General features: G+C 38.1%; 1 protein-coding gene across 1 annotated transcript in view; it reads right to left on the bottom strand.

Annotated features, from left to right (window-relative positions):
- Nucleotides 1-27,395, bottom strand: part of LOC127648058 (KN motif and ankyrin repeat domain-containing protein 2-like) — a 38,818-nt gene extending 11,423 nt beyond the window's left edge. Inside the window, 9 exon segments of the mRNA XM_052132649.1 lie at nt 461-680; nt 3,216-3,303; nt 3,387-4,136; nt 4,231-4,336; nt 4,446-4,658; nt 6,563-7,953; nt 8,152-8,233; nt 12,405-12,502; nt 27,345-27,395. Of these exon segments, the coding sequence (XP_051988609.1) occupies nt 461-680; nt 3,216-3,303; nt 3,387-4,136; nt 4,231-4,336; nt 4,446-4,658; nt 6,563-7,953; nt 8,152-8,216 (2,833 nt within the window). The 5' untranslated portion in view covers nt 8,217-8,233; nt 12,405-12,502; nt 27,345-27,395.
- Nucleotides 27,396-27,694: the final 299 nt, after the last annotated feature.

A 27,694-nucleotide genomic window follows, 5' to 3' on the forward strand; every position in this document is an offset into this window, starting at 1 on the left:
AAAGCCTCTAGTCAAATTAGTAAACTTACAAAAGCTTTTATTTTACATGGAGTGGGTCGCCTCATGGTGGTCGACATGTTGAAATCACATGACAATCCAAATAACTTATACTGTCATTCTCAGTAACCTCCTAATTATCAGACACTTTCGCTCATGGAATAAATTATTAATGGCTGACTACGAATAGCATATTTCTCCAATGTGTAACTGAAAACTATTGATGCTGCTCCACACTGCTAGGTGTCAGTTTAAGTCCAAGACGCCAGCTAGACATCGCAAAAATTGAATTGGGAAATGTCACAGGCCAGACTCGTGGCACCCACATAAGTGCCACCATGCAATATGCCAGAGCATGTGCACAACCAACCAGGCCACATCTCCTTCCATTGGTGTAAAGTTTTAACAGAACCTACAAAGATAATGTTCCAGCATTGAGTGTTTTGATATGTAGGTCACTAACCAGTATCCAGCAGCAGTTTGACAACAGGGAAGTTTGAGTGAGAGACGGTATAGTGCAGAGCTGTGTTTCCGTTGCCATCAGCCATGTTGATGACAAACTCCAGTAGCTGAGGGGAAATGGAGGCAAAGGTGTCCATGTACGCCTTGACTACTGCAGTGTCAGCAGCCTTGTGACAGGACACTCGAAGCCACTCCTGCAATACTGTGGTGTAGGCTGTCCTCTGTGAACAGACAGAGAAATGGAAGTGTATTCTTAGCTGAAATGTAAAATGAACAGATCATGTTCAATTACAAGCGGATCATTAAAAGGAATATTCTGGGTTCAATACAAGCTCAATTGAAAGCATTTGTGGCTAATGTTGATTTCCACAAAAATGTATTTAGATTAATTTCTCCTTTTCTTTAAAAAAAAGCAAAAATCAATGTTACTATGAGTCACTTACAATGGAAGTGTAAGCAGTAAGTGCCTCATAGTAACATTGATTTTTGCCTCATAGTAAGTGTTTTTTTGGAGGGTTAAAAAGGCAGTAATGTGAGGCTTATACATTTATAAAAGCACTTACATTAATTCTTTTGTTGAAATGTATGTATTATTTGAGCTTTAAAGCTGTTTAAATCAGAATTTTGGGGTTTACAGCATTCTGTTGATATTGTATACATCTTTACACAGAAAAGGTTAATGAGCGATTTTATCAGGGGCCTGGTTAGCTAAGCGAGTATTGATGCTGACTATCACCCCTGGAGTTGCGAGTTTGAATCCAGGGCATGCTGAGTGACTCCAGCCAGGTCTCCTAAGTAACCAAATTGGCCCGATTGCTAGGGAGGGTAGAGTCACATGTCACCTTGTGATCACGATTAGTGGTTCTTGCTCTCAATGGGGCGTGTGGTAAATTGTCCATGGATCGCGGAGAGTAGCATGAGCCTCCACATGCTGTGAGTCTCACAGCGAGCCACATGATAAGATGCACAGAATTACTGTCTCAGAAGTGGAGGCAACTGAGACTTGTCCTACCGTAGTGGGAATTGGGCATTCCAAATTGGGGAGAAAAAGGGAATAAAATAATATATATATATATATATATAAAAAAAGATTTCATCACACTAAAATCATGTTAACACGCATTTTGTTTACGTCTTGAGGCTATACTTTTGAAACTGAGTATACGGATTGGCCACATTCACTTCCATTGTAAGTGCCTCACTGTAACTCCGATTTTTGCTTTTTTTTTTTTTTTAAAGAAAGGGACGAGTCAAAATAAATTTTTGTGGTAATCACAAATGTAAGCCACAAAGGCTGTCGATTAAGCGCAACTTGTATTGAACCCAGATCCTTATTATGATTGAATAACTTAATTATTTTAAAGGTAAAGTGTGTAATATTGGTGCTTCCAATGGCACCAGGTGAACTCACAAAATGAACTACATTTTTATTTTTTATTTTTTTTACATTTTCAGAATATAAGTTGATCTTGCTCATGCAAAACTTGCCACCCCAATGCTGGAGTTGGCATGACAACTTTCCCAGGATTTGCTAAGAAATGGTTTCAACACATTGGGTATTCTGGGTGTTTTCTGTGATGTTGATAGACAATTGCTAAAGTGTTCAGAGTGGTTGCCAGGGCATTTTGCTGGGTGGTTTCTTACAAGCATTTCAAGCCAACAGAGCTCACCCTTAAAGGGATGGTTCCCCCAAAAATGAAATTCTCTCATCATTTACTCACCATACGTCCATACAATACAAGCGAAAGGGTGCCAACATTTTGACACTTCAAAAATTACATAAAGGCAGCATAAAAGTAATCCATGTGACTCCAGTCGTTAAATTCATGACTTCAGAATTGATATGATAGGTGTTTCTCACCCACATGTATCATATCACCTCTGGAGAGATTGATTCATCCACTGGAGTCTTATGGAGTACTTTTATGCTGCCTTATTTTATATTTGGAGCTTTAACATTATGATACCCATCCACTTGCATTATGAGGACCTATAGAGATAAATAAATATTCTTCTTAAAATCTCTGTGTTCTGCTGACGAATGAATGTCATACACATCTGGGATTGCATGAGGGTGATTAAATGATGAGAATTTTAATTTTTGGGTGAACCATTCCTTTAAATCTCTATGATTTTCTGATCTTTAGAAATGTAAGGGGCCCCTTTTCAATGCAAGTCTATTGGGGTGGTAGAAAAAAAAAATATTTTTTGAGAATTCATATAGTTGGAGAATCATTGAATCGATTATCAAAAAATCAATTCAGAATCTTTGGAAAAAAAATCACGTTGAATCGCTGAATCAATTTTTTTCTCCCACCCCTAAAGTCTGGGAGTATGGGAGTACTCCTTGTATGGGAGTTTTTAGCCAGTTTTTTTTTTTTTTATTCGGCATATGAAAACTGTAGGTCTGATAGCTTAGAAAAGTAAAATGGACAGTCTTGCCCCAAACTCCTCGCATTGATTGAGCCATAATTTAACATGTTAGACTGCTTTAATAAACAGAGCAATATTTCGAAGGTGCCACAGTGTTTACCCCTTATTTAAACTGACAGCAACTTGCAACAGCAAAATGAGTGTAACTCATACATTTTCATACGGTGACATGACGCTGTCAGTGTTAACGCCTCTGTACTGGTGGAACACGAGAAAGTATTTAAAGCAAAATAATTACACACTTAACCTTTAAAGCACTCTTATAAAACTATCTATCATTTATAAAACATACTGGCTTTTTTTTTTATAACTAATATACATACCGCTTCTTGATTGCTAAATGCATTTGGTTCGTTGACTGCCCTTTGCAAGGTATGGAGAGCAGCCACAAGACTGCCACTTAATTCCAGTCTGAAAAAATATATAAAAGTCCTTGTCAGTCAGCATTTATCATTTTGATAAAGCTTGTCACTGATTTGTTTTAGTCAACTTACTTGCTTTCTTGTTTATTAGTTGGGATGGCGCTTGGGGTTGAAGCTGGATTGTTGTTGAAGGATATGGCTATGTCATGTTTTGCTGAGGCATCAGTAGATTGTGACTGCATAGCTCCTTGTTGGGCTGTGAGGTCAGTGGTTTTTGATTGACTTTCATCTTGCTGAGATTTGGCATGAGTGGACTGTGACTGAGTGGTTGTCTGCTGAGCATCGAGGCCTGACACCTCTGGCTGGGTTGGATTTTGCTGGACTTTTGAATCAGTGGCCTTAATTTGAACAACAGCTTGTTGTACAACAGAGCTGGTGGCCGATAACTGGACAGCGTTTTGTTCTGTGGCAGTGCTTTGAGAGGTATGCGTTTGAAGAACAAGTTTTGCCTCTGTGTATTGAACAACACTTCCCGAATGTGCAGTGGTTGCATGTGATGATTGGCTGGCACAGTGATGTATGTCTGCCTCTGCTGCTGGTGATTGGGTAACCTGCTGCTGGGTAGCTGCATCCATGGCTTGTGATTGGCTGGTGATTTGCTGTGTTTCAGTATCATTGGCTGGTGACTGGGCAGTGCTATGCTGAGGTGTAAGGGCATCTGATGTCTCACTGGATGTAGGAGAAGCAGGGCTGCATGGGGTAACCAGGAGCTGCTGTGCTGCAGATTCCGGTAATTTCTCAGTAGCCTCGTGGTATTCGCTTGCATCACTCTCATCCTCTGAACTTTCCAAGCTGCTCTCCTCTGAGGATGTAGACCCATACCTGCAGAAAAAAATTGAAGATCAGTGCATATTATACAGTTAAAACACTTCACATTGTTAATATAATTCAGTATAATTCAGAATTCTGCATTTACCCTCCATTGACTCCAATGAACTGCAGGTTCTTTTTAGTGTAAGGAGAACCAGGTTCCCCATCAGCCTTTCGCTTCATGATTGACCTCAGGGTGTATTGAAGGGAGGCTTAAAAAATAAAGAAAAAATGGCAGAGTATCACTGGTTAAAAAATGAATGTTTGAAGATGTATGGGATACAGTATCACCAGATACTCAAAGAAAACAAAAGGACTAACCTGGTTTTATGGCATCTATTTGGATGGCTTCTTCTGATGATTGCTGGCTAATCTCTCCCTCTTTTAGCCGCTGGCAGACAGGAGTCACCTGGCTGCATTTTGTGTCCATGGCGGTTGCCTTGTTGGTCACTGGCACTGACTTGGATACTTCGCTCCTCAAGACTTCTCGCACCTGCTTGGAGCTTATTGCAATGGGAAACTCGCGTGGTGATTCTGAAAGCCAAAAAGAAAGAGAACGGTCTAAATTATCCCTATTGCTAAAATTGAATGGTCTATCTAAATATTTTAAAAGTAGTTCTCCCTAAAATCTAAATTCTGTCATCATTAACTCAACCGTATGTTGCTACAAATCCATATGATTTACTTCTGTGTAGCACGAAAGGTGTGTGAGAAAATCTAGTCATTTACGTTGTATGAAAAAGAGGACTGTGTATATTCTGCCAACGTCTCCTTTTTTGTGTTTTACAAAGGAAACAAAGTCAAACAGGTTTGGAACGATAAGGTAGTGATTAGCGATGTCCCGATCCAAAGATCCCTGCAAGTATCGGAGCCGATATGGGCATTTTTTAACTGATCGGGGATCGGCAGACAGCCTGATCACCTTACTCTGATCATTTACATCAGCAGAGCACAATTTGTGGCAGAGCGTAAACTGACAAGTAACTTAGCATTAGCAACCCCTTGCCTAAGATGTCAGCAGTGTGGAAATATTTTAAACAAGAAAGCGAAAACTGTCCAGTACCCACTTCGAATATCTGCAATCTGATCGTTTTGCAAGGTGGTAGCAATAGAGATGCGTTCAATATGACCAATTTGATACGACATCTTAAACTAAGCATGCAACGGAATATGGCGAGTTCACTAATACAACACAGGAAAAGGCTGCTGTGCAGAAGCAACAAACACTGGACAAAACTTTTAAAAAGAAGGGAAAATATCATCGAAAGAGTGAAAAGGCCAAAAAGATTACAGAGAAAGTGGTCGAATCATATCTTTGGACAACCAGCCCATCTCTGTGGTAGAGAATGCAGGTTTTTGCCGTCTTTTGGATCCACGTTACGCCCTGCTGTCTCGACACTACATTTCAGACACCGCCTTACCAGAGCTGTACAGTAAGGTTCGTGACAACATACAAGGTGATTTAAAACATAATGTGACTACTGTTAGTTTTACAACAGACATTTGGAGCTCTGACATTTTCCCCATGTCATTGCTCAGCCTCACTGCACACTGGATTGATTCCTTCACTTTCGAGTTTAAGAGTGAAGTATTGCATGCACACCAGTTTCGTGGGTCTCATACAGCAGAGCATGTAAAACAGGCCATCGAGGAGATGCTGAACACATCAGAAATAAATAAGTAATTGTTATTTTCCATGACAACGCAAGGAATATGTTTTGAATTAGTTTTATTGAATTCATTATTGTTGAATTAGGGCCTGTTCAAGTGTATCTGTTTATGCCACTTTTAAGAGTAATTGCGAAATTTTTAATTAGTTTTTATAGAATACATTTTTTGTGACTGTTCAAGTCAAGCTTTTTACACCATTTGTAAATGTATGTAAGATTATATTCATCCATACATAACTCTGTGGATTTGTGATTTATTTTTGTACCTGAACATTAAAGTTAAAATAAGCGATTACACAATTCTAAGTAGAAGTCGATTTTATATGTGAGTTTTATAAAAATGTTAGCTGCACTAAGTTAAATGCATTATTCTGAAGACATCTTTTAGTTACTTTGTTTACTTAGTTATTTTTCTAAACAAACAAAAAAAAACATTCTGCACCTCTATTATCTAGGCAAATACAAGTATCAGATCAGGACTCGGTATCGGCAGATATTTCATGTTTAAATATCGGATCGGGGCCAAAAAATCTGATCGGGACAGCTCTAGTAGTGATTACAGAATTTTCACTTTTGTGTTAACCAATCCTTGTATCATTTGTTTTATAGTTTATGTTTCCACATATTTCACATGCTGAAAACAACAAGAACCTACCAAACCATAACAAACCCTGCAAGTTGAAATGCTGCAGGAACTGTTAATCACGGTGCTCAAAACTGTTTGGCACAATGGTGGCAAAGTGCTTTTTAATGCGGTTTCATACACACCCTGAGTTCCTAGGGACTCTGCATGTCTTCTATGGGGCCCCTCCAGTGTGCCTGCAGATACGGGCTGAGCAGGAGAACTGCAACCCTGGGGTCTCAGCAGTGTCCCCACACCCACCACTGTGGGCTGCTCCAATGTGTACACTTGGATACCCACGGTCCTCTGCTGCTGGGGCTGCTGGGTGAAACTGACAACAGTGTGCAGGCCCACACCAGCCTGCCCCTGCTCCTCCTGCCAGCCTAGACTTGTGGCCTTTACCGCATGGTCCACCTGAGGAGGAAGAACCTGCTTCTCTCTCTGAGCTGCTTCCACTTGCTGCTGAGCACTCTGCAGTTCCTGCATAGTCTTCCTTAGCTGAACCTCCAAAAGCCCTACCTTAGTCTTCAGGGCTTCAGCGTCAGGCAGCAGCCCCAAGTCCTCCTCTCGCACCCCTACACCCACTTGATGATAGCTCCTTTCCTCTACCTCTGGCCCCACACCTACCGTTCGCACCTCTTTCCTTGCACCTGGACGGTCTCCACCGACAATTACCGTGTCTTCAATCTCACAGCCTGAGTCCTGGAGGGAGCCAGGAGTGGTAGGAGAAAGGCTTCCTGCAGCTCGGTTTCTGGCTCCTGCCCCATTTCCCACCTCCTCCTCGGGTATGTCGATGTAAAGCTCTCCACGTGGACGGCTCCGACTGAACCCCAGCGTGTGGCCCAGGAACTTCTGGCTCTTGAGTTGCACACTGAGCTGCCTTTTCTCCTCCTGGAGCACGGAGATCTTCACTTGCAGCACTGGAATGGTCTTCACCTGCTCTTCAAGCTCCCTAATTTTCCGTAGAGCGATAGCCATCTGCTCCCGTACGTGCTGCAAATGGGCGGGTGTAGGTGACATGGGTGTGGACAAGCCAGAGCTTATTGGTGTAAAGGACCCACCTCCCTGGGTACGATTGAAGCTATGCGCACTGGAAAGGGAGGTGTTGGAGCCGGCAACGCTGCTGTGCATTCTGCTCAGATTGGATAAGTGACGGCCATCCTTTTCTTCCTCCAGCTTGAGACGGGCGTCCAACAAGGTCTTCTCCACACGTGCCGTACTGAAGTTGGGCCGCTGTGAGCTGTGGAAGCCTGGCGCACAGTAGGAGTATGATGAGTGACGGCTGTCCATGCTGGCATTGGAGCACAGTGACTCAGTGGAGGTCCACCAGGAGCCTGTATAGCCATAGCCACGTGGAAGTGAGCCATAACGTGGGCGCCGTTGCACAGGCACCTTTTTTATGGTGTTGCCTTTCTCAATATCATTGACGTACTTGAGGAAGTCCAGGTCCAGACGATAGCCATAGGGGGTCTCAACTGAATATGGAGCCTCTTGATTCTTTCCGTGCAAGGAGGGGGGAGCCGGGGGTTAATCTTCCCTAACGATAGAGGAAACAACTTTAAACTGAAGGAAATCTTAGTCTAATCTCTGAATCAGACAAAAGAGAGAAATAATTACCTTCAGGCTATGACCAGCTCAATGTTTTGTTTACTAGCTAGTCTCTTCAGTTTTCTCTAAATAAATATTTAAGTAGAGATAAACCGGGGAAAGGATAACAGAATCACAGTACGTAAACAATAAAGTTGGGACAGTACCTGGAAAACTGGTGTCCATATGTAGCACCTGAGCCATGATTGTCATTCACCAACCACTTTCTCCTAGACAAGAGAGATACTGTAAGTGATCATACACACAAACCCTCTTACATTTTCACATTGATCTCCTGAGATCTATGGCCAGCTACCAAACCTATAATGAACAGTCCTCATTCAATAATCTTTAAATTAGAACTCAAGAATCTGCATGCACAGACATAATCCTCAAACAGCAAAGGAAAGGGCTCTTATCAGGGCGAAGGTTCAAAAATGACAGTACTGGCATTGGATTTACAGCAAGAACGTAGCACACTCAAATTTATTTAGTTACATGTATGTAATATAGGCATGTTGTGTTGTCGCTTTACTCTAAAGCTGATGCTATCTTAAGTGCAGTCTGTTGCACAAGCTTTATCCCAGCGAATTATATAATTACCTTTTTTAAAAGGAATTCCTATGGGTAATTTTCAGGCACAATCCGCTGAGGTTAATTTCATAAACTGTCAAATTGTCTTTTAGTGCCCCTTGCACAGTTAGACCAACAGCAAAAGTGTACATACTATCGGATACTGATCCTAAAACGGAAAACGCTTTGCAGCCAAAAATATGCACTCTGACTTACTTTTGTAGTATTATAAAACTGATTTGAATACAAACTTTGAAACTTTGACGCCCAAAGGAAGTTATGTTTTGACTTCCGTTGGGAGTTCAAACCTTAATTAGGAGGTCAATTAGGGGGATCCTGAGTTAGGGTCAAACCCCCCTGTTATTTGTACTCTGCTTTATCCTCTACTAGAGCTTGGCTGTTTCGTTTGGTTTATTTGTGGTCCTCTTGTTTGAAGGAGAGAGTAAAAAAGAGCAGAACATTTTCTGGCAGTCCACTTCAGGAGCAAGAGCATCTAGTTACAGCCTTATTAGGAATCATCTGAATACACTCTCTGTGTTTCTCAGAATTGAGATGCTGTAAAAAACACACAGGCACTAGCTCTTTCTCTTCTCTCCCACACCGTTTCCATGCTTTCAATCTCCCTTTTTCTCCTTTATTTTTCCCCACTCTGTCAGCTGATGATCAGGAGATAGCAGCTGACTGCTCTTCCTTCTTCCACTCTCTCAGTTACCCTTTTCAAATGAAGCAAAGCACTCCAACCTTAAATCAATTAGGTAAAATTAAACCAGCCATTCAACATATATGGGCCTTACTCTAACAATCTGTCTCTCTATTCATCAGTCGCTCTGTATGTCTTTTGCTTTCAGGCTGCTCTCTTTTTCCAATCTGCATTGCATTTTTCTCAGCTAGTGTGCCTTTCTAGGTTATTAGCTAGTGAGAAGGGGGGTTGCTGTATGCTTTAGCAATCTCAATGAGGTTTTTCTGTTGGGCTTGAAGTTTACAGAGAGCCCAAAGATAACTACTCTGGTAATTTCGCTTCATAATCGGAAATGTCTTTTCCCTTGCTGCCTCACACGAAAACATTTCCCCCCCTGTCTAATCTCAAGACCCTCTCAGTCTGTATATGTTCTTGCCAGTTTGAGGGAAAGTAGGGCATATGGAAACACTGACTGAACTGATTTGGCATTTTATTGACCTTAAGTTGAAAAAATTAGCTCTCTCACCCGTGTTTTTTGCTCACTTTCTCAAACTTGAGTCTCACTTAAATTAACCCTTATGGTCTGTTGAGATTGACTGTACTGCTTTTATGTTTGGGGTCTCTCAGACCCTGAACAGAGACAATGAGGCCAAACAACATTATAGAACAGACCAAGTTACTAAAGTCAAAATCAGTTTAATTACATTAGTGTTGTTCTTATTCCTCTGCCACAGCCCAAAGATTGAAGAATGTCTTGAGCACTTGAGAAAATTTTTGTGTGTGTGAATATGAATATGTACGCACAGACTTATGCGTGTACGTGTGAAAAAGTCGGCGTCAGTGTCGAGTGTTGACAGGGGGACAGTTGATGAGCCATAATTAGAGCCTTCAGGAAAGGCACACAGCGTGACAAACATCCCAGCCCTCAGTAATAACACTCCAACTGTTCTCTCTCTTTCTCTATTTCCATCTCATAAAGACCCTCATAAAGTATTAACTTTGGCATATAACTTTTCCTGCATGTTTGTGCTACAGACATGAATGATGGGCCACTGACAAATAAGGTTGTCCAAGGAGATAAAAATTAGAAATCTTTTAAGAATCCAGTTCAAAGCACGTGTCAAGTTAATAGAAATATGATCTTTGTGCCCATGTTGTTTTTTTCTAAATTAAATATATTCTTTTTAATAGCATTTTCTACAAATTACATTTATTTAATGAATTTTAAAATGTCATGTGGTGTAAAGATCAATTATTAGATATTAAAATACTTTTATTTCACTTTGAATATACGAGATTGTGAACAAATGAATCATTAAAGTTTTCAAACATATATATATATATATATATATATATATATATATATATTTGAGTCAAGAATATCAAGATGTTTTCTCAGGGTTACACCATATGTAATGGTCCAAAATCTAGCTTTTCATAAAAATGTCAAAATATTGATATTTAATGATATGACAAAATAATGTTGTTGTTTATTGTTTTTTTTTTGTCTGATGTTTTGTAGGTTTTATGTTAACAAAATGGCTGCCTACATGTTGGTTACACTACCTGACTTTGTTTTAATGTATTTCACATTTCACATTTTCAAATAAAATGGTTTGTAAAAGATAATAATTAAAAAGATTATTCTACACAGCTAATGTCAACAGTTGGTTTTCTACAATATCCATTTTAACTGGGACTTTATTTAAAAAATTTTGTCTTCGGATTTACCCCAAATTACATTTTTTACTATAAGTATATATATTAAAATAACTTAAATAACATATTCATCATAGAAGAGTAATTCATCATTGAAGTAATTGTCTTGTCATGCATTTGCAATGTATTTAAAAATAATAATATATTATTATTATTTTTATTTTTTATTTATTCAGCAGAAGAAAGTCAGTCATGCACATCTGGGATGGCATGAGGGTGAGTAAATGATGAGAGAATTTTAAATTTTGGTTGAACTATGTCTTAAATAGTTTTCTCCGCAAAGATTAGTTTAGTAAAGATTTATAATAATTTAAGACATACAAATGGATACAACGTGGAACAAGCTTAAATTATCGTTGTCATTTTACCCATATTCACCATACATTACAACATTTACAATCCACATTAAACATGAAAACACCACTAGATAGTAACACAAGACTGCCCTGAGAATTGAAATGATATTAGACTTTAAATTACACAAGTAAACACTCAGCAGCCATAAAAACACACTAAAATGAACTAAACTGAAACTACAAAACACTGAGAAAATGAAAACTAACAAACTGTGAAAAATAATGCAAACTAAACAAAATGATGGAAAATTGAATATAAAATAGAAATAAAAACTAAATTAAAAATCCAAAACTATAGCAACACTGGTGTGGCGTTGACCTTTCTCCCTCTTTGTCTGCTCATAAACAGTGTTCCATTGAGATGACAGTGAACAGAGCACAGTGTGCCCCCCTCCCCGCCAGCGGTCTGCCCTTTCTCAGTGGCATGCCTGCAGACATTTCTCCAGCACAGCCAGTCTCTACCCTCCTCCAGCAGGAATGCGTGGCCCTAAACTCATATGCCGCTCTCGTCGTACCTCTCTCCCAACTTCATCGCTTTACATTCCAGAACAGCGGAAGTTGACATCTCTTGCCCTCTTGGGTGTCCCCCACCCACCGGCAAATTATTAAGATTAGCAATCAACGTGAAAGAGGATGTAGAGAATCTTATATTGCTGGAATGGCATGGTAAATTTGGTAGTTTGTAGTGGCATAATCATTTCGCCACAAAAGGTATTTTGAGCAGCCTGGATTACAATGTGAAAAAAGAAAAGAGAATTCCTTTCATTTTGTTTCATATTATGAAACCATGTCGAGGTTGACTCCAATGAGCTTTCTGAGGGGCTGTTAAATGTTAAGGGGTGGTCAGTTTTGAAACATGGTCATGTTCAAAGGTCACGTTATCAGTGTGTGAAATTCAAGGTCTATTCGCAACAAGCGGTTTCATTTTTCTTGGCTTTGATGTGGAATTTGGGTCCTTATCTATAAACAAGAAATAAACTGACTCCTTAAACACAGGGGAACCGATACTGTAATTTGTGTCTTGTCTAAAGATAGCAGTCAGGCTTTTTGCTTCAATAATGACTTGTAACTCACTGAGCTGCAAGGTCTCTCTTCCCCGACCTCCTTGCTCAGGGTTCTCCTCTCTCCTCTTCCGATTCCTTCGCCTCTCTTTTAAGGGTGCCACCTAAATCCTGAGGGAAAGAAAATATAACTCTTCATTTACAGGACTGAACTCCTATTATGACTAAAATTGGCAGATTCTTTGTATGATTTTGGCCACAACCTTTTATTTTAGATGCTCGTCCTCATCTCAATCATCAGAGAAGTCACTCCTAACGACAGACTTTTCTGTGAGAGACTAATTCGTCTTGGCTCTCTATCATCATTGCTTACCACCACAACACACCCCTCTTCTCCCTCAACCACAACAACATCAAATCCACTTGAGCCTGGGAAAGCGCTGCACTGTGTGCAATGTTTTCAGTTTCAGAGTTCTTCTGAGTCACCCGCATAAACCCGGAGAGACAGACTTACCCCTGATGGACACCAACGATCGTTGCAAGAAAATCCTTAATATTTGTAAGGTTGTCCCCACTAACAATTTCTTTATTTTAAAGGAAAAGTTCACACAAAAATGGAACTTATGGTGTAATTTACTCACACTTATATCATTCCAAACCCATATGGACTTACTTTCTCGTTTTGAAAACGCAAGAAGATATATTTTGAACGTTGACCACACTCTTTTTAGCAGTATTGGGATAGCAACAATTGTTGTGTGAGCTACAAGCTACTAATAACTTAAAGTATTTAAATTACAGTAAATCTGCTCTTGATAAAAAAGTAGTAAGCTACACTACAAGCTACAAAGAAAAACTGAACTGAAGCAATTTAAAGAAAATATTTTTAGATATATTTATGTATCTATATATTATATGTATATATTATATCCTGTATATCAAACCTCCTAAGAGATTCTCCAGAATTCAGTAATATCATCTGATCGTTATACTGTATATTTAATTAGGGTGACATTCCCTTTATCCATGGTTTTAGAAAATTAACCATATTTTAACCATGGTATTTGTAATAGTAAACACAAAATCATCAATGGTCACAACTGTCGTTGTTACTACATTATTACTATAGTAAAACCATGGTTTATTTTGTAACAGTTAAACAAATAGGCTGACAACAATAAACAGTAGACACACTAACTGAGTTTAAGTCTAGACAATAGACTCATCTATTAAGCCAGACGCACACCTAATTTATCCATCAACTCACAATTAGGCTGCTTTAGTTAGGTCTGCCAGAACCAGAAACATCCATTATGATCTATAACTCTGCATAAAATTTTATGGAATCTACGCAAGTTTGAATTTTTTTGTTTCCATGTCTCAACCTTGGGATTCATATCCTGAGGTTAACAGAGCCAAATCCAGCTCCTTTTATACTTGGAATCGGACTTCACTGCTACGTGTCTCTGAGTGATGATTACTAAATGCAGCAGATGCGAGACAGACATCACTTCAGTCTTTCACGATGGACTTCAGAGAATGAACTGATGCCAACTCCAACTGTACGATATGGGATACGTCATATGCCACTGCCTGAACCTTGGATTTAGGATGGACCCCACCGAACCTCACCGAAATGACCTGCTGGTTAAACTGTGATGCACCTCATCACTGATCTCTGCCTGCATCACCTCTGTCTATTGATGGTCTACACTCTTATAATGGAATACATAGACTATTAATTCATTGCAAACAAAACCTCCACAAAGATCTCCACAAGCACTCCTAATACTCCAATCAAAACCAGGGCTAACTTGACTAGCCAGAGTTCTTTAAGCATTTGTTCTGGGTTACAAATCTGCATGATGAGAAATGTATCCTCAAAAACTCACACAGAAATATCACAGAATTCCATCCATGGTCATCAAAGGTACCATCTAAACTTACCATCTACCCTCTGAAGTGTCAAGTGCACAATCTTCTATAGTGCCATATCCAAAATGCATTTCTGCCGTCCTTGTGGTGACTTAATATGCTTTTATTGCGTAACAATGTCATAGTGGGAACATTAGGATACATTGTTCTAACGCTTTTATAATGCCAATATCTAGAGCGAGAAAGAAACAGAGTTTTATACAGGAGTGACAGCCAAATCACAAAGAGCCATTCATTCAGACCCAAACTCCACAGCTGGTTCTAATACAGAGCTGGGAGGAGCAGAGAGAAGAGAGAGAGAAAGTTAGTTGCCAAACACATGTAATGGTTCACCCACTGCTGAGAAAGTTCTATTCTTTCTAGAAAAAAAGGTTTACCATAATCATAAACTGGTTAATAGTGTTGTTCCTATTAGGGCTGGGCGATACATCGAATACCTACGATATAATCGAGATGATTTTAATGAGCCTTTTATTTGGCAATTAAATTTCATAGAGTGCATCAGTAAACTAATTTCACGATCCTTCAGGGCTGTATATTTGATCAAAATTGCATCAAAATGGAGATATACTCATATGTGATTATATGCTATTAAAGACAGATAAAAACGGTCTGTGTGTGCTTCAGAATGAACCAGTGACACGCTGATCTGAGTGTAAGCACGGGGGCGGCTGGGCTCATGGGCTCGTGTTTTTACTGTGAAGTACTGCAGGCAGGGGCGGACTGGCCATAGGGAGCACCGGGCGTTTTTCCGGTGGGTCGCTGGGTAATTTGGGCCGGTACTGCTCAAGTACCAACCCGTCCTACAGGCGATATAGGCAGCCACCCAGGGCTTCAACATCACTGTGTGTAACTCATAACAGAGCGAAAATGTTATAAACTACACAAGACAAGCCAACACAATGGCTTTTAATTTAAAATAAAGTAATGGCTTTTATTTTGAAAAAAATAAAAACATTTAAATGGCAAAACTATGAGCAGTACAGTCATTTGCATAATTTATTTATACCACAATGCATTTCTGGGAGCAGAAGTGCGGCTTGCTGAATAATGCTCACGCCTGATACAAATGCAGAAAATAAGTCATGAAAAATATTACTTTGTAACAATTTGAGTCTTTGAGTCTTACTTTGTTTAAAGGATAGCAGAAACAGTGCTTGTCAAAGCATTGGGCTTTTCACATTTCCTTAAGAATAATCTGGGGAAGGAATTAAAACACTGCAGATATAAAGATGCAACAAACTCACATAGAGTGAAAATATGAGCAATTAATTGCAAAATATCTGCAAAAAGCTACACTTTAAAAGGTATGTTTATTTATTTGCACATATTTATATATGTACACATTCTGGCCAAATTTGTTTTTAAAATAAACATTTACAAATAGTTATGCGAGTAAATGACATGAAATTTTAAGCACTGTCATCAGTATCCTGCTGTGTGACACTTTCTTCATCTATATTAAGCCACATTTTATGATCTTGTATAGCTATATATATATATATATATATATATATATATATATAAAATATATTTTTGTTGTTTCGACAACCTTATATTAACTAAGAACATAGTTTATTTGCATTTATAGAAAAAATGTAAAGGGTGATTAAGAGCTTTAGAAACTTTGAAGCTGACTTGCCACAGCACCTAAAATACACACTTTCCCTTGTACTTTCATGTACATTTTAACCTAACAACTGTATGTTGAGAAAAGCGTTTTCTGACATGTTATTTGTCTGATCTATAAAGTAATTTGTGACGAGAAGGGGGGCGTGGCCGGGCTGTAATGTAGCATGGCCGGTGCTGAATCAGCTGATCAGCTGAGCGAGAAAAGGGGTAGCTGGAGGCTCCGATTCAAGAGAGAGAGACCCACGTGTCCGCGTTGTATGCGTGTCTGTTTATGTTTGTTTGAGTTCATTTATGCATTAAAAGTTTATGTTGATTGTTCAGCCAGTTTTTGCCTCCTCCTTGCTCATCCTTTACCTATTACATGCTTATTTTTTTGTGCTTTCTCTAAAATATCCACTGTAGTTAAAATATCCACAGTGGGTTTTATAAGTTTTAAAGTTATGTACATTTTTGCACTGGTGGGGCCTGTTGTCATGACTAGCAGTCAATGGAAATGTATTTTTTGGGGGGCCTGGGTAGCTAAGCAAGTATTGACGCTGACTACCACCCCTGGAGTCACGAGTTCAAATCCAGGACGTGCTGAGTGACTCCAGCCAGGTCTTCTAAGCAACCAAATTGGGGGGATTATAAAATTTTTTTTAAAAATAAATTGAGCAAGAAAAATAAATCAACGAGATGGTGTGGTGTGTTGCGGGCCGGGTTTTGATGGGCTGTTATTATTATATATATATGTGTATATATATCTATATATATACACGCACATATATATATACACACACACACAAATACAGTTATTATACAAATCTACAAATGTGAGACAGTAAAGGAGACAGCGGTTCATAAGATGTGGAACTCATAACTGTCAAACAAACATCGCACTTCTCGTTTCATAATAAAAGCTCCTGGTGAAGGTGAAAGAAAAACGACTTCACTTGCAGTGTCAAAATAAGCAAGTAATAAATACGTAAACAGGACAGAAACATACCAATTAATCTTTAACTACTCTTATCATGAAAATAATAATATTTCAGTATTATATTATAATAATAAACTTGACTGAGTTCCACAGTAATCATTTAGTATGATGCAATATTCATCTGGTTTCCAAAAAGTAAGTGAAGTAGTTTTTGCACACCTTGTTCATTCTCAAATAAAAATGTAAAAATATATGAAGGTATATAAGATTTTTATCAATGACTGTATGTTAAATATAAGTATAAACGTGCAAATCAATGAAATTGATTCAAATGAAGACAAGGGAGAGTAAAATGTAATAATTTTCATTGATTTGCACGTTTATACTTATATTTAACATACAGTCATATATGAAAGCTTCATTTTTAAATAGATTTTTATTTAATGCCTTTGAAATATTAATTCTACATGGCTACAATGGCATCATTACATAAAATGATGGTTCCTCTGAAATAGCATGTGCTTTTTTTTTCTCAGATCAAAATAATTATAATATCGAGATATATATTGAATATCGTCAATTTGCTGAAATATATCATGATATAATTTCTGAATACATATCCCCCAGTTCCTATCCCATTTGTGGATGCATGCACCATTTTTTTTAGGAGTGAGCATGCAGCGTGTAGTTGATATCTCATTTATTTTCATGACATAGTATAACATTACATGAATATATCATGCACTACACATCACATCCTCTAATTTATGAAAATGTTTGGCATAAATAGTACGTGGATGGTGATAAAATTAGAATAGGTTAAAGCAGGCACATTAAAAAAAAAACAATAGCTAACTTCTTACTAATGCCCAAAAATAGACTCCCCTCCAGAGACAGGACTTAACTTTACAGAATGAAGGGGAAAAAACACAAATGTCCCCTTCCAACTACACATGGACCTAGAGGTCAACCGATAGTGGATACAATAACTGAGGTGGAGGAAAAGGCCAATACAGTTTTAAATGATTAATTGAACGTTAAAACATTTTGTGGTTTTTGCTTACTTTGACAGACACAGAGGCTACAAAATCTCAGATGCGTGTATTTTGTGCAACCAAAATCCCAATAATAACAAGAAAAAAAATTACGATTTGGTGCATATTACAAAACTTTTCATTACACATTAGCCTGAAATACAACGGGGACTCTTAATTTGAAATGTCTGTGCTTTCAGCTCGGGAAACAAACATGCGCTGATATGGCAGAAATAGAGTTGTATGGTAGTATGCAATTCCGAACTCAGCCATGCACTTACAATCATCTACAATGCGTTACAATAAAATCACTTTAAAGTAAACATTTTCATACGGGCTAATAATTACTGTATTAGCAGTAATTAATCCACAATAGATCATCAATAGTGGATCATCAGCGATTGCTTGTATATAGCCATATTGTCTGTGTCTCTTTCACATTAATAATCATGAATTAGTCCATAAACAGTGAAGGTGATGTCGTCTTGGCTCTGTTACAATGATCTATTTGTACTAATATTCACCAAAAAGCTTTTTGTGGCCTATATTTTCACCAGATGAAGGGTTTTGGCCACAGAGGAATATGGAAAAAACGATCAGCAACTATGAGTGTCAATTTATCGATAACTGATAAGATCCAAAATGTAACTTATAGGCACCGATTAATCGGTAAAACCGATATTACATTTACATTTACATTTGGCAGACCCTTGTATCCAAAGCGACTTACAGTGCAATTATTACAGGGACAGTCCCCCTGGAGCAACCTGGAGTTAAGTGCCTTACTCAAGGACACAATGGTGGTGGCCATGGTGTTAGAACCAGTGACCATCTGATTAACAGCCCTGTGCTTTAGCCACTACGTCACCACCACTCGTCGGTCAGCCTCTACATGGTCATATTTTGTCCAGCAAACAATCAAAAAATGTTCAAGACTTTCTGAGCTGGGGATGATACTAGGGATGGGCATTCATCAATAATTTGGTATTCGAATGATTAAGCTCATAAATACGAACATTCAAATATTCTATTATTCAAATGGAGGTAATTAATGAGAAAGAGAAGTTGTAAAATAATTTTAGTCAAAGGTTGCGTCACCATAAAAAAAAAACAAGCTTCTAATTATAATAAAAATAAGCTTATATTAATATATATATATATATATATATATATATATATATATATATATATATATATATATATATATATATATTTAAACAATCAATGCGTGAAAACCAAATGAATAGAACGAAAGCCCGCTAATGAAGTTAACTGCGTCAGTCTACTTACAGGATGACTATAAACACTCGCCATATAATAGTTATCATGTTTATATTGTATCTCATGTCATGTTTTTGATGAGAAAAAAAAAGCACATCCACGTGCTCGGTAAACTATACTCATTTTTACACACCAGTTTAAATGATGGGATCTCCCTTACCTCCCCTAGCATAGCCTTTCTCGCGTCGCAAGGATTACATTTCTATGGGGACGCTGCTTTCTGATGAGCTGCACATATAAGAGAGTAAAGTGTTCACCGCTTATCCAGTACATTTAAACAGGAACCCAGCTTTCTCACAGTAAGCCACATTCTCACAATAACCCACTTTTCTGGTGTCCATCTGAACGTACTGACAGAACCATTTGCTCAACAAATGTGATCAACTTGTGTCCACACTCAACAGCGCCACCCAGTGCATTCGGTTATAACTAGCCAGCAAAGCAAAACTTTGCGTAATTCGAATAGTATTTTTACTATTCAAATAATTATTGCAGAATGACTATTCGAATATTCAACTACTCGTGCACATCCCTAAATGATACTGTGCTCTTAACTACATGAGGGCAGTTATGAGGGTCATGGTCCATTGAAAACAAGTGTGTGCATTTCTACTGTATGTACAGTGTATGAGTTCCGAGTTCAGAAGGAGTTACAAGAAAGGGAGCTGCAGCTCCTCAAAGACCCAGAAACTGGTTGGTCACTTCCTCCCAGCCGGGGAGAAGGGGAGACTTAAAAATAAGGGAGGGATTAGAGAGGAAGGGAGAGAGACAAAGAGAGAAAAAAATAACAGAAAGACAAAAAAATCTGGCAAATTTAGCAGGAAGGAGAGCAAAAAGAGACAAAAGGGTGTAGGTTTAGAAACTATAAGGAAGGAGAGGCAAAAATAGCAGAGGGTGGTATTTAAATGGAAACTGTCTAGCGCAAAAATACTTCTGCAGCAAAACAGGCCGTAGACTGCTTTTAGATTAAGAAAGCCCTATGTGTGAGTCATTGCAAATACCACTGGCTTTACATTTTGCTGACCATAAGCTGCAAAATAAGCACAGCGGGACCAGATTAGGCTTAAGGAAAATGTAGTTAAATCTTTGGACTATGGGGTGAGTAAAACTGTGAACACGACAGACTTTGTACAGATTAAAAGGGCTTGCCCGTCAAGATTGTGATCATATTCTGTGCATTCCTCTGAGCACTCAAGAAAACAGACAGACAAAGAGGGAACTGTGCCGTGACTGTGAACTAAGGGAGTTTATGAATTTAAATTTCTCCTGATGGTTGAAATAATGTATATGGGCCTAATATATATATTATATAATTTTGCATACATTGTCTTTACAATATATACATCCAATGTGGAAATAAAAATCTGACATTTGATGGGTGAAGAATATCCCAAAGTAAGAGGAACATATTCAGGTTGGAATTCTTCTCTGTTGGTGGCCCAAAGCCATTGCAGTGATAGCAGATCAATATCCAAACAAGAGAGAATGATTGATCTATAAACAGCAAACGTATGCTGTTGTGCAAGGGTTAAATTGAGTTATGACCAAAATCGGGTATCTCAGACAAGGGTTTTCAAACATTTTGATGCCAAGGAGCCTCTTTGCAAGGGACTCATTGTGTGAGAAAAGTAGCAAACATGATATTATAAAGACTTCTTATTTGCAAAATGTACTTATTGGCTTTTATATTGTCACTGTACTATAATATTAAAAAGCTGGAGTAATGTTACATGTATATACCCAAGATAAACATTTTCAATATAAATGTATATATACAAAATGTATATACTGTATGTAAAAATGTATAACTTGAATGCACTGAACGTTGGATAAAAGCATCTGCCAAATTTATAAATTCAATTGAAAAAATTATATAATAAACATATTTCATTAAAAATATATATACAGTGTATTGTGAAAAGTGCTATATTTGTTTTAATATATACAATAAAATAATAAAGCAGCTTTACAAAAATAGTGATTTTTTAGACTATTATATAGACTATTTTTTTCATGATATATAAAAAGTACATGCCAATTTATTTTTCTTTCTATTACTCTCTTACCATTTCTGTCAATACAATAAACTATTCATGAATAATCTACAGAATGAAACCGTAATAGTGTCATATAATGTCAAAATGTTACACCTTTTTTCTCTGAACATTTTCTCTGACCCCTTTTGGCCCCCTGTGGGTCCCCCTGTCTAAGACAATGATGTTTCCTGTGATGAATTTGACTCAACTGTACGGAGGGGGTAATACAAGGGCAAACTAAAGTGTCTGCAGTATTGGGTGTCCTTTTAAAGTCAACTCATTGTCATTTTTCTCAGTTTAACTGATCCCGTTCACATGCACACAAATACGGTAATAACTAGCAAAAATCAGTTTATCAACAAAATCTGACAACTGAAGAAAACCATGTTTAGATGAGCCTTGTAATGATTGGATTATTTTCTGCTTTGATGTCAAAACATCTTTGATTGGTTTATACTTAAACCATTCAAGACCTTACCCCCAATAAAGTAAAGACGTTTACATGACCTCACACATTGACGGCTTATTAAGCATACAGTAACAGGTGTAAGACCGTGCATGTAAACAAGCTCAGTGTTTGTATAGTTTCTGCATTTTGCCTTTATATGGCACAGAACAGTAATTGAAATAAAGTTATTTTTTATCTGCTGACCATTTGGGCCTCAAGTACTTCTACGGAAAGTTCTGCTAATGACTGTACTTCTGAGTAAGATACTATGCAAAAGACCTGTTAGCTTATTTTCAGCTGTTGAAATGTTTCAGACAAGACCTTACAAAATTATGACAAGTGCTAGAAACTGTCCTGCTCTGAAGTCAGCATGGCCTGCACATATGGTGCTGTTTTTTACATTAGGGAGTGGTATGGAGAAAAAGACGGCATCTACAGAAACCGTATGGGCTGAAGTCAAAGCTCAAGGCCCAGGGAGGGGCCTCTCGCTACTCACGTTACCACCCGAGCAGGAGAAGAACAAACACACACCGCGACGCCATTGGTCATTGTGCTGACCTCCGGCCTACAGGGTGGAGCTGGGCAACAGGAATCACCAAAGACATCAAAATGTACCACTTCAAAACAGAATTTAGAATCCTGAAAAAAAACATTTGGATTACTGGGATGGTTTGCCCAATAATAAAAATGCAGTCATCACCATCCACTTTCATTGCATCTTTTTTCCATACAATGAAAGTGAATGGTGACTGAGGCTAACATTCTGCCTTAAATCTCTTTTTGTTTCCCACAGAAGAAAGATAAGTAATTTGGGTTTGAGGGTGAGTGAATTTAAGGTGATGAACAGCACAGAGTGGCTGAGTGGGGATATACTGTAAACGCTCAGAAGAGCAGATAGAGAAACAAAAGAGACATGTTGTAAGTGTAGTGTCATGCAGCAACGAAAAGGTCACGAGTGTGTAAGGGGTGCCAATGCATCACTGCGGTCAGAGCAGCTGTGGAGGGGAGACTTTAGGCTTTAGTCAGACTTTGCTTGGTAATGTAAACAAAAAGTAAGGAAAGCAGATTGCATGGCTGCAGCAGGGGAACATTCACAGCCGTGGCCATTTCCAGGTTTCAACCCTCTCCTGTGGAAACCAAAACTTTTCCAGAGTAAAGTGCAACTATCATACAAGCTTTCTAAAATATCCTGACAGAGCAGAGTATAAAGTTACTAGAAAACTATGACCATGCGTACTGCCCTGCAAAGGCTATATGCAATAACTACGGCAAGAATGAAACTTAAAATGGCTTCAAGGTTTTAGTCTGGAGTTTGTGGTTACTGCAATTTCCACACTCTGTTTTCTCTGAATCTGTGAATGGTTGGGCCAAACCTGTTCGTGTCATAATCAAAGGGACGAAATTTCGGTCATACATGACAGAATACAGCTCAGTCTCATGACAAGTCATAATAATTAGCACAAGACAGCAAAATTGTACAAAACTGTACAAGTTGCCTCATACAAAATTACAAATACGTACGACTTTTAGTCCCATAGAGAAAAATGACCAAACCAATTTGACTAGAAACAGCTCAAGGACTGAAAATGAAGAACAATTTCCAAAACAAAACTGAAAACAAGAACAAATGTATTTGTTCCAGAGTGAAAACTTGAATATTTTTTTCTGCTAACTTTTTTACTTTTAATTTTGGAATTTTGGTGAGGCAAGTCGCTTATTTTTGGGTTTGTTTTTCCAGATCTGGTAACACTGCAACTAGTATTTCACCCACCCGTAGCACACAGTACTGTCATATTAAAAAGAACGTTATTAACCATTCTTAGATTTAGAAAGGAGGCAGTGGATCATTTTGTGCCAGAAACGAAAAAATAAATAAAATATAAATGTTTCTGATGAGAACAAACCAAAATGAAAAAAACATTTCGAAACTGTGAACCAACAATCTATGTTTTTACGATTTGTCCTAAGAGCTATCCATAAAGTTTAACCTCTTAACCAAACCCTAAACCTAACCATGATATTAATTGGAAAATGTATTTAGTGTATCACTAAAGAAAATAAAACATTGGGTTTGGAACGAGATGAGGGCCTATCGACATACATCTGTCATTTGTATTGCATAACTAAGCACCAAATTTGTCCACTGATGTTTCCTTTCTTAAAGATTTGATGGCTATATTGAATCGATTTGAACTTATGTTTGATGATTGGTTGGACATACAAGTTGATATCTTTCGATTTTGCAATCTCGTATGAATTATTACCAGTTGACTATGTTAGAAGCATGCCTGAACACACAAGAACAGTGTTCAAGTTTTCAGACACAACATTTGCTAATAAGCTCATTGAGCAGTTCAAGACTAGACGTGCATCACACACCCCAGAACACATGTGCAGCACATGGAGCAGACAAACACTGAAGAGACACACCTTCACTCAGGGGACTTGGGTCTGTTCTAAAATATCCAACCTCCCTTTCATATTAATGCCATTTCCGGATTAGATGGGATTGGCAGAAGATAACAACTCTCTACATTCTGGTCCACCAAATGGCAAAATAAGGCAAATACAGCAAGCAGGAATGCAGTAATGGCAAGCCCCTTCAAATGTCAAAAGCATAAGACTTGCAGAGTATTAATTGATTTTATACTTGTTTAGTGTGCCCATCAAACTGACACCTATGTGCACTGAAACTAAACCAGTTCGTAACTATAGCTGAAAGAGGAGGATGATGGGGAATCTCTGTGTCCTTAATTATTGTTGGCATTTTGTAACCTGCATGGAACATCACATTTCAACATGAAAGGCATATTTACATGCCTATCAAGCAGAATAATGCTCACTGAACACAAGTTAAAGTGAACATGACATTCCATAAAATTGCTGAGTGTGATTTTTTTTTTGACGAAAGACAGCCCACTGTCAAACATTGCTCAGAGGGTGCTCTTTCCTTGCCCAGGAGACTTAATCTTTTGTTTGTTTCTTACTCAAAACCGATTGTATCACTTCATAAGACTTAAAGAATTAACAACTTGAGTCGTATGGATTACCTTTATGCTGCCTTTATGTCCTTTTTGGAGCTTAAAAGTGTTGAACCCCATTGACTTACATTGTATAGGCATAAACACATCATACATCTATCAAAATATCTTTGTTTGCATTTCACTGAAGATAGTTGGCATAAGGGTGAGGGTGAGTAAATGATGAGTGAGTTATCTTTTTGGGTTCCTTTATATGGTTCTCAGTTATGATATATATTACTGTAGACTCAACATTTCACAAATGTTTCTCCCAAAGTGCCTTAGGAGATACAAATGAGATACATTTTGACATACAGTAAGAGTATTGAGCTATACAATTTATGTGGATGGCATAAATTGGTCTTGGGAGAATTTTATGAAAAATCTTTATATTGAAATCTCAGACTTCTCATTTGATTTTCATTGGAATCTTATTAAATCTGAACACAGTTTGAGGCATTGTTGAGATCACTTCTGAAACTCTACTCTAGAAAATGCACATGTGAGATTACTGGGTTTTTTATTATTTTAGAGAAGACAAAAGCAGAATCAGAAAAGCAGAAGACTTAAAGGATAGTTCACCAAAAAATGAAAATTCTCTCATCATTTACTCACCTTCATACCATCCCAGATGTGAATGACTTTCTTCTTCTGCAGAACACAAATTAAGATTTTTAGAAGAATATTTCAGCTCTGTAGGTCCATACAATGCAAGTGAATGGTGGCCAAACATTTAAAGCTCCAAAAAAAAATTAAAGTAATAAATTCGACTCCAGTGATTTAATCCATATCTTCAGAAGCTATATTATATTTAATTCCTTTTTTTTTTTTTTTACTATAAATCTCCATTTCCACATTATTTTATATTTGATGATTCACATTATTTGTGCATATTGCCACCTAGTGGGCAGGGAGGAAATGTTATATTAAAAAAGGACTTAAATATTGTTATTTTTCTCACCCACACCAGTCACATCACTTCAGAAGACAGAGATTTAACCACTAGAATCATGGATTACTTACATGCATCCTTTATGTGCTTTTTGGAGTTTCAAAGTTCTGATCATCATTAACTTGCATTGTATGGACCTGCAGAGCTGTATGTGTTCAGCAGAAGTAAGTCACACACATCTGGGATGGCATGAGGGTGAGTAAATTATGAGAGACTTTCCATTTTTGTGTGAACTAACCCTTTAAGCAGAAGTGCCCATTTTCTCTCCATTTAATCTCATTGCTGTCTAGGAGAAACAATGGGACTATTAAAGAACTATTGTGTTTTAGGGTTATCCTAAGAGGAAGTCGGTAATTAAGTGACACACTGAGAAATATCAACAAGTAAAACTAATTAAAAGCATTTGAGACAGACTCGGGTAGCCCTTTAACTTAATTTATATTAGCCTGGCAAACAACATTGAGATGCCCAGCGTGTGTCCGACAGTACAAATGGAGTTTATAGCCACGCATTCCAGCGCGAGGAATTCCACGACTTCTCCCCACGACCGATGCGCACGAGAGTCAGAACTACGATAATGTGAGAATGTTGACACTTTACACACCTAGACTGGCTGTTTGGTAGCCTACATACCGATAGGCGAGAAAATAAACAAAAGTACACCCCCCAAACAAAATAAAATTGCGCGCGTGTTTACTAACACGTTGAAACTGAGTCTAACAGGCAAGGCACAAATTCAAGCAAGAGGAAAGGGGAAAGTAAATAAGCAAAACAACCAAAACAGTAAATCTATCTGAATATTTATCATTCTTTTCTACTTTCCTTCTCTCACGTGTTCTCTATAACATTTGAGAAGATGTTTCATGATCAATAACACAATTACAAACAAACTTGCACAAACGTTATAAGAAAACAATCAAGAGCACGTGTTAAACCCAACAATTACTAACCAGCGAAATCAAGGCAGGACGAAGCCAATGAATTCAAAGCCACTGCAACAAAAGTGATGAACATCTGGAAGTCATGAAAAATTCCAGCGGTCAGTCCCACCCTCTCCCAAGAGTCGAAGCAGTCACGGGAGTTTTAATTCATGAAGAATTTAACCCAACACGCCATTAGCACTCATTTCACCATCATTTCCGAGCCAGTTTATAAATATGATACAATTACAATAGCAATACTCACTGATAAAATACATTAAAAGGCGTTTTCTTCCCTGACTGGATTCTCCCAAGAAGAGCGCGCGCCAATTTTCCGCGCGTCTGCAAATTAACACAGATTTTCATTAAAAAATATAACTCGCTTTTCTTTATTAACAACTGGCGATATTAATAATGAATTAAATTCTACACGCCTGTATTTGAACTCTCAGTATCGCACTTGCGCAACACCAGCTATTAAAGGCATTGTGCGCGCCTCCCATGAACGATGCCAAATAATTACCAAATGGCAAAGACAGCCATACATAAGCTATTAAATAACGAACATTGCTTTTCAAACGAATGCATTTTACCTCCGGAAATAAGTCACATAAAAGCAAGAGTGCAATAAGTCCGCTTTAATTGGTAAAATTCCCATTGTGGTCCCGTTACTTTGCAACTCCATGTAAAATCGAGCAGCACAAAGACTGAAGCACCACAACCACGTTAAGTAAACGGAAAAACAACAATACATATGTCTAATGCATAACTGCATGCGTTATTTTCATAAAAAATAAAAACAGATGGCTGACCATAGAGTAGCCTATGTTTATTCTCACCTACTCCCTTCCAGTCCCTCAGTCGACGAGGCCAGCAGTCTCACTGACAGCGAGACAAAAACACCGCAGCCAAATCATGAACCGCCCCCTCCCTCTGCGCTTAAAGGAACAGTTCACCCAAAAACGAAAATTCTTGCATCATTTACTCGCTCTCATGCCATCCCAGAAGTGTGTGACTTTTTTCATGTTATACACAAATTAAGATATTTAGAAGAAAACTTCAGCTCTGTAGGTCCATACAAATCAAGTGAATGGTGGCCAGAACTTTGAATCTATAAAAAGCACATGAAGGCTCCATAAGTACTCCATAAATCTACAGTGGTTAAATCTATATCAGAGGTGATATAATA

This window comes from Xyrauchen texanus, chromosome 8 (assembly GCF_025860055.1).
Source record: "Xyrauchen texanus isolate HMW12.3.18 chromosome 8, RBS_HiC_50CHRs, whole genome shotgun sequence".
In the NCBI taxonomy this organism is placed as follows: Eukaryota; Metazoa; Chordata; class Actinopteri; order Cypriniformes; family Catostomidae; genus Xyrauchen; species Xyrauchen texanus.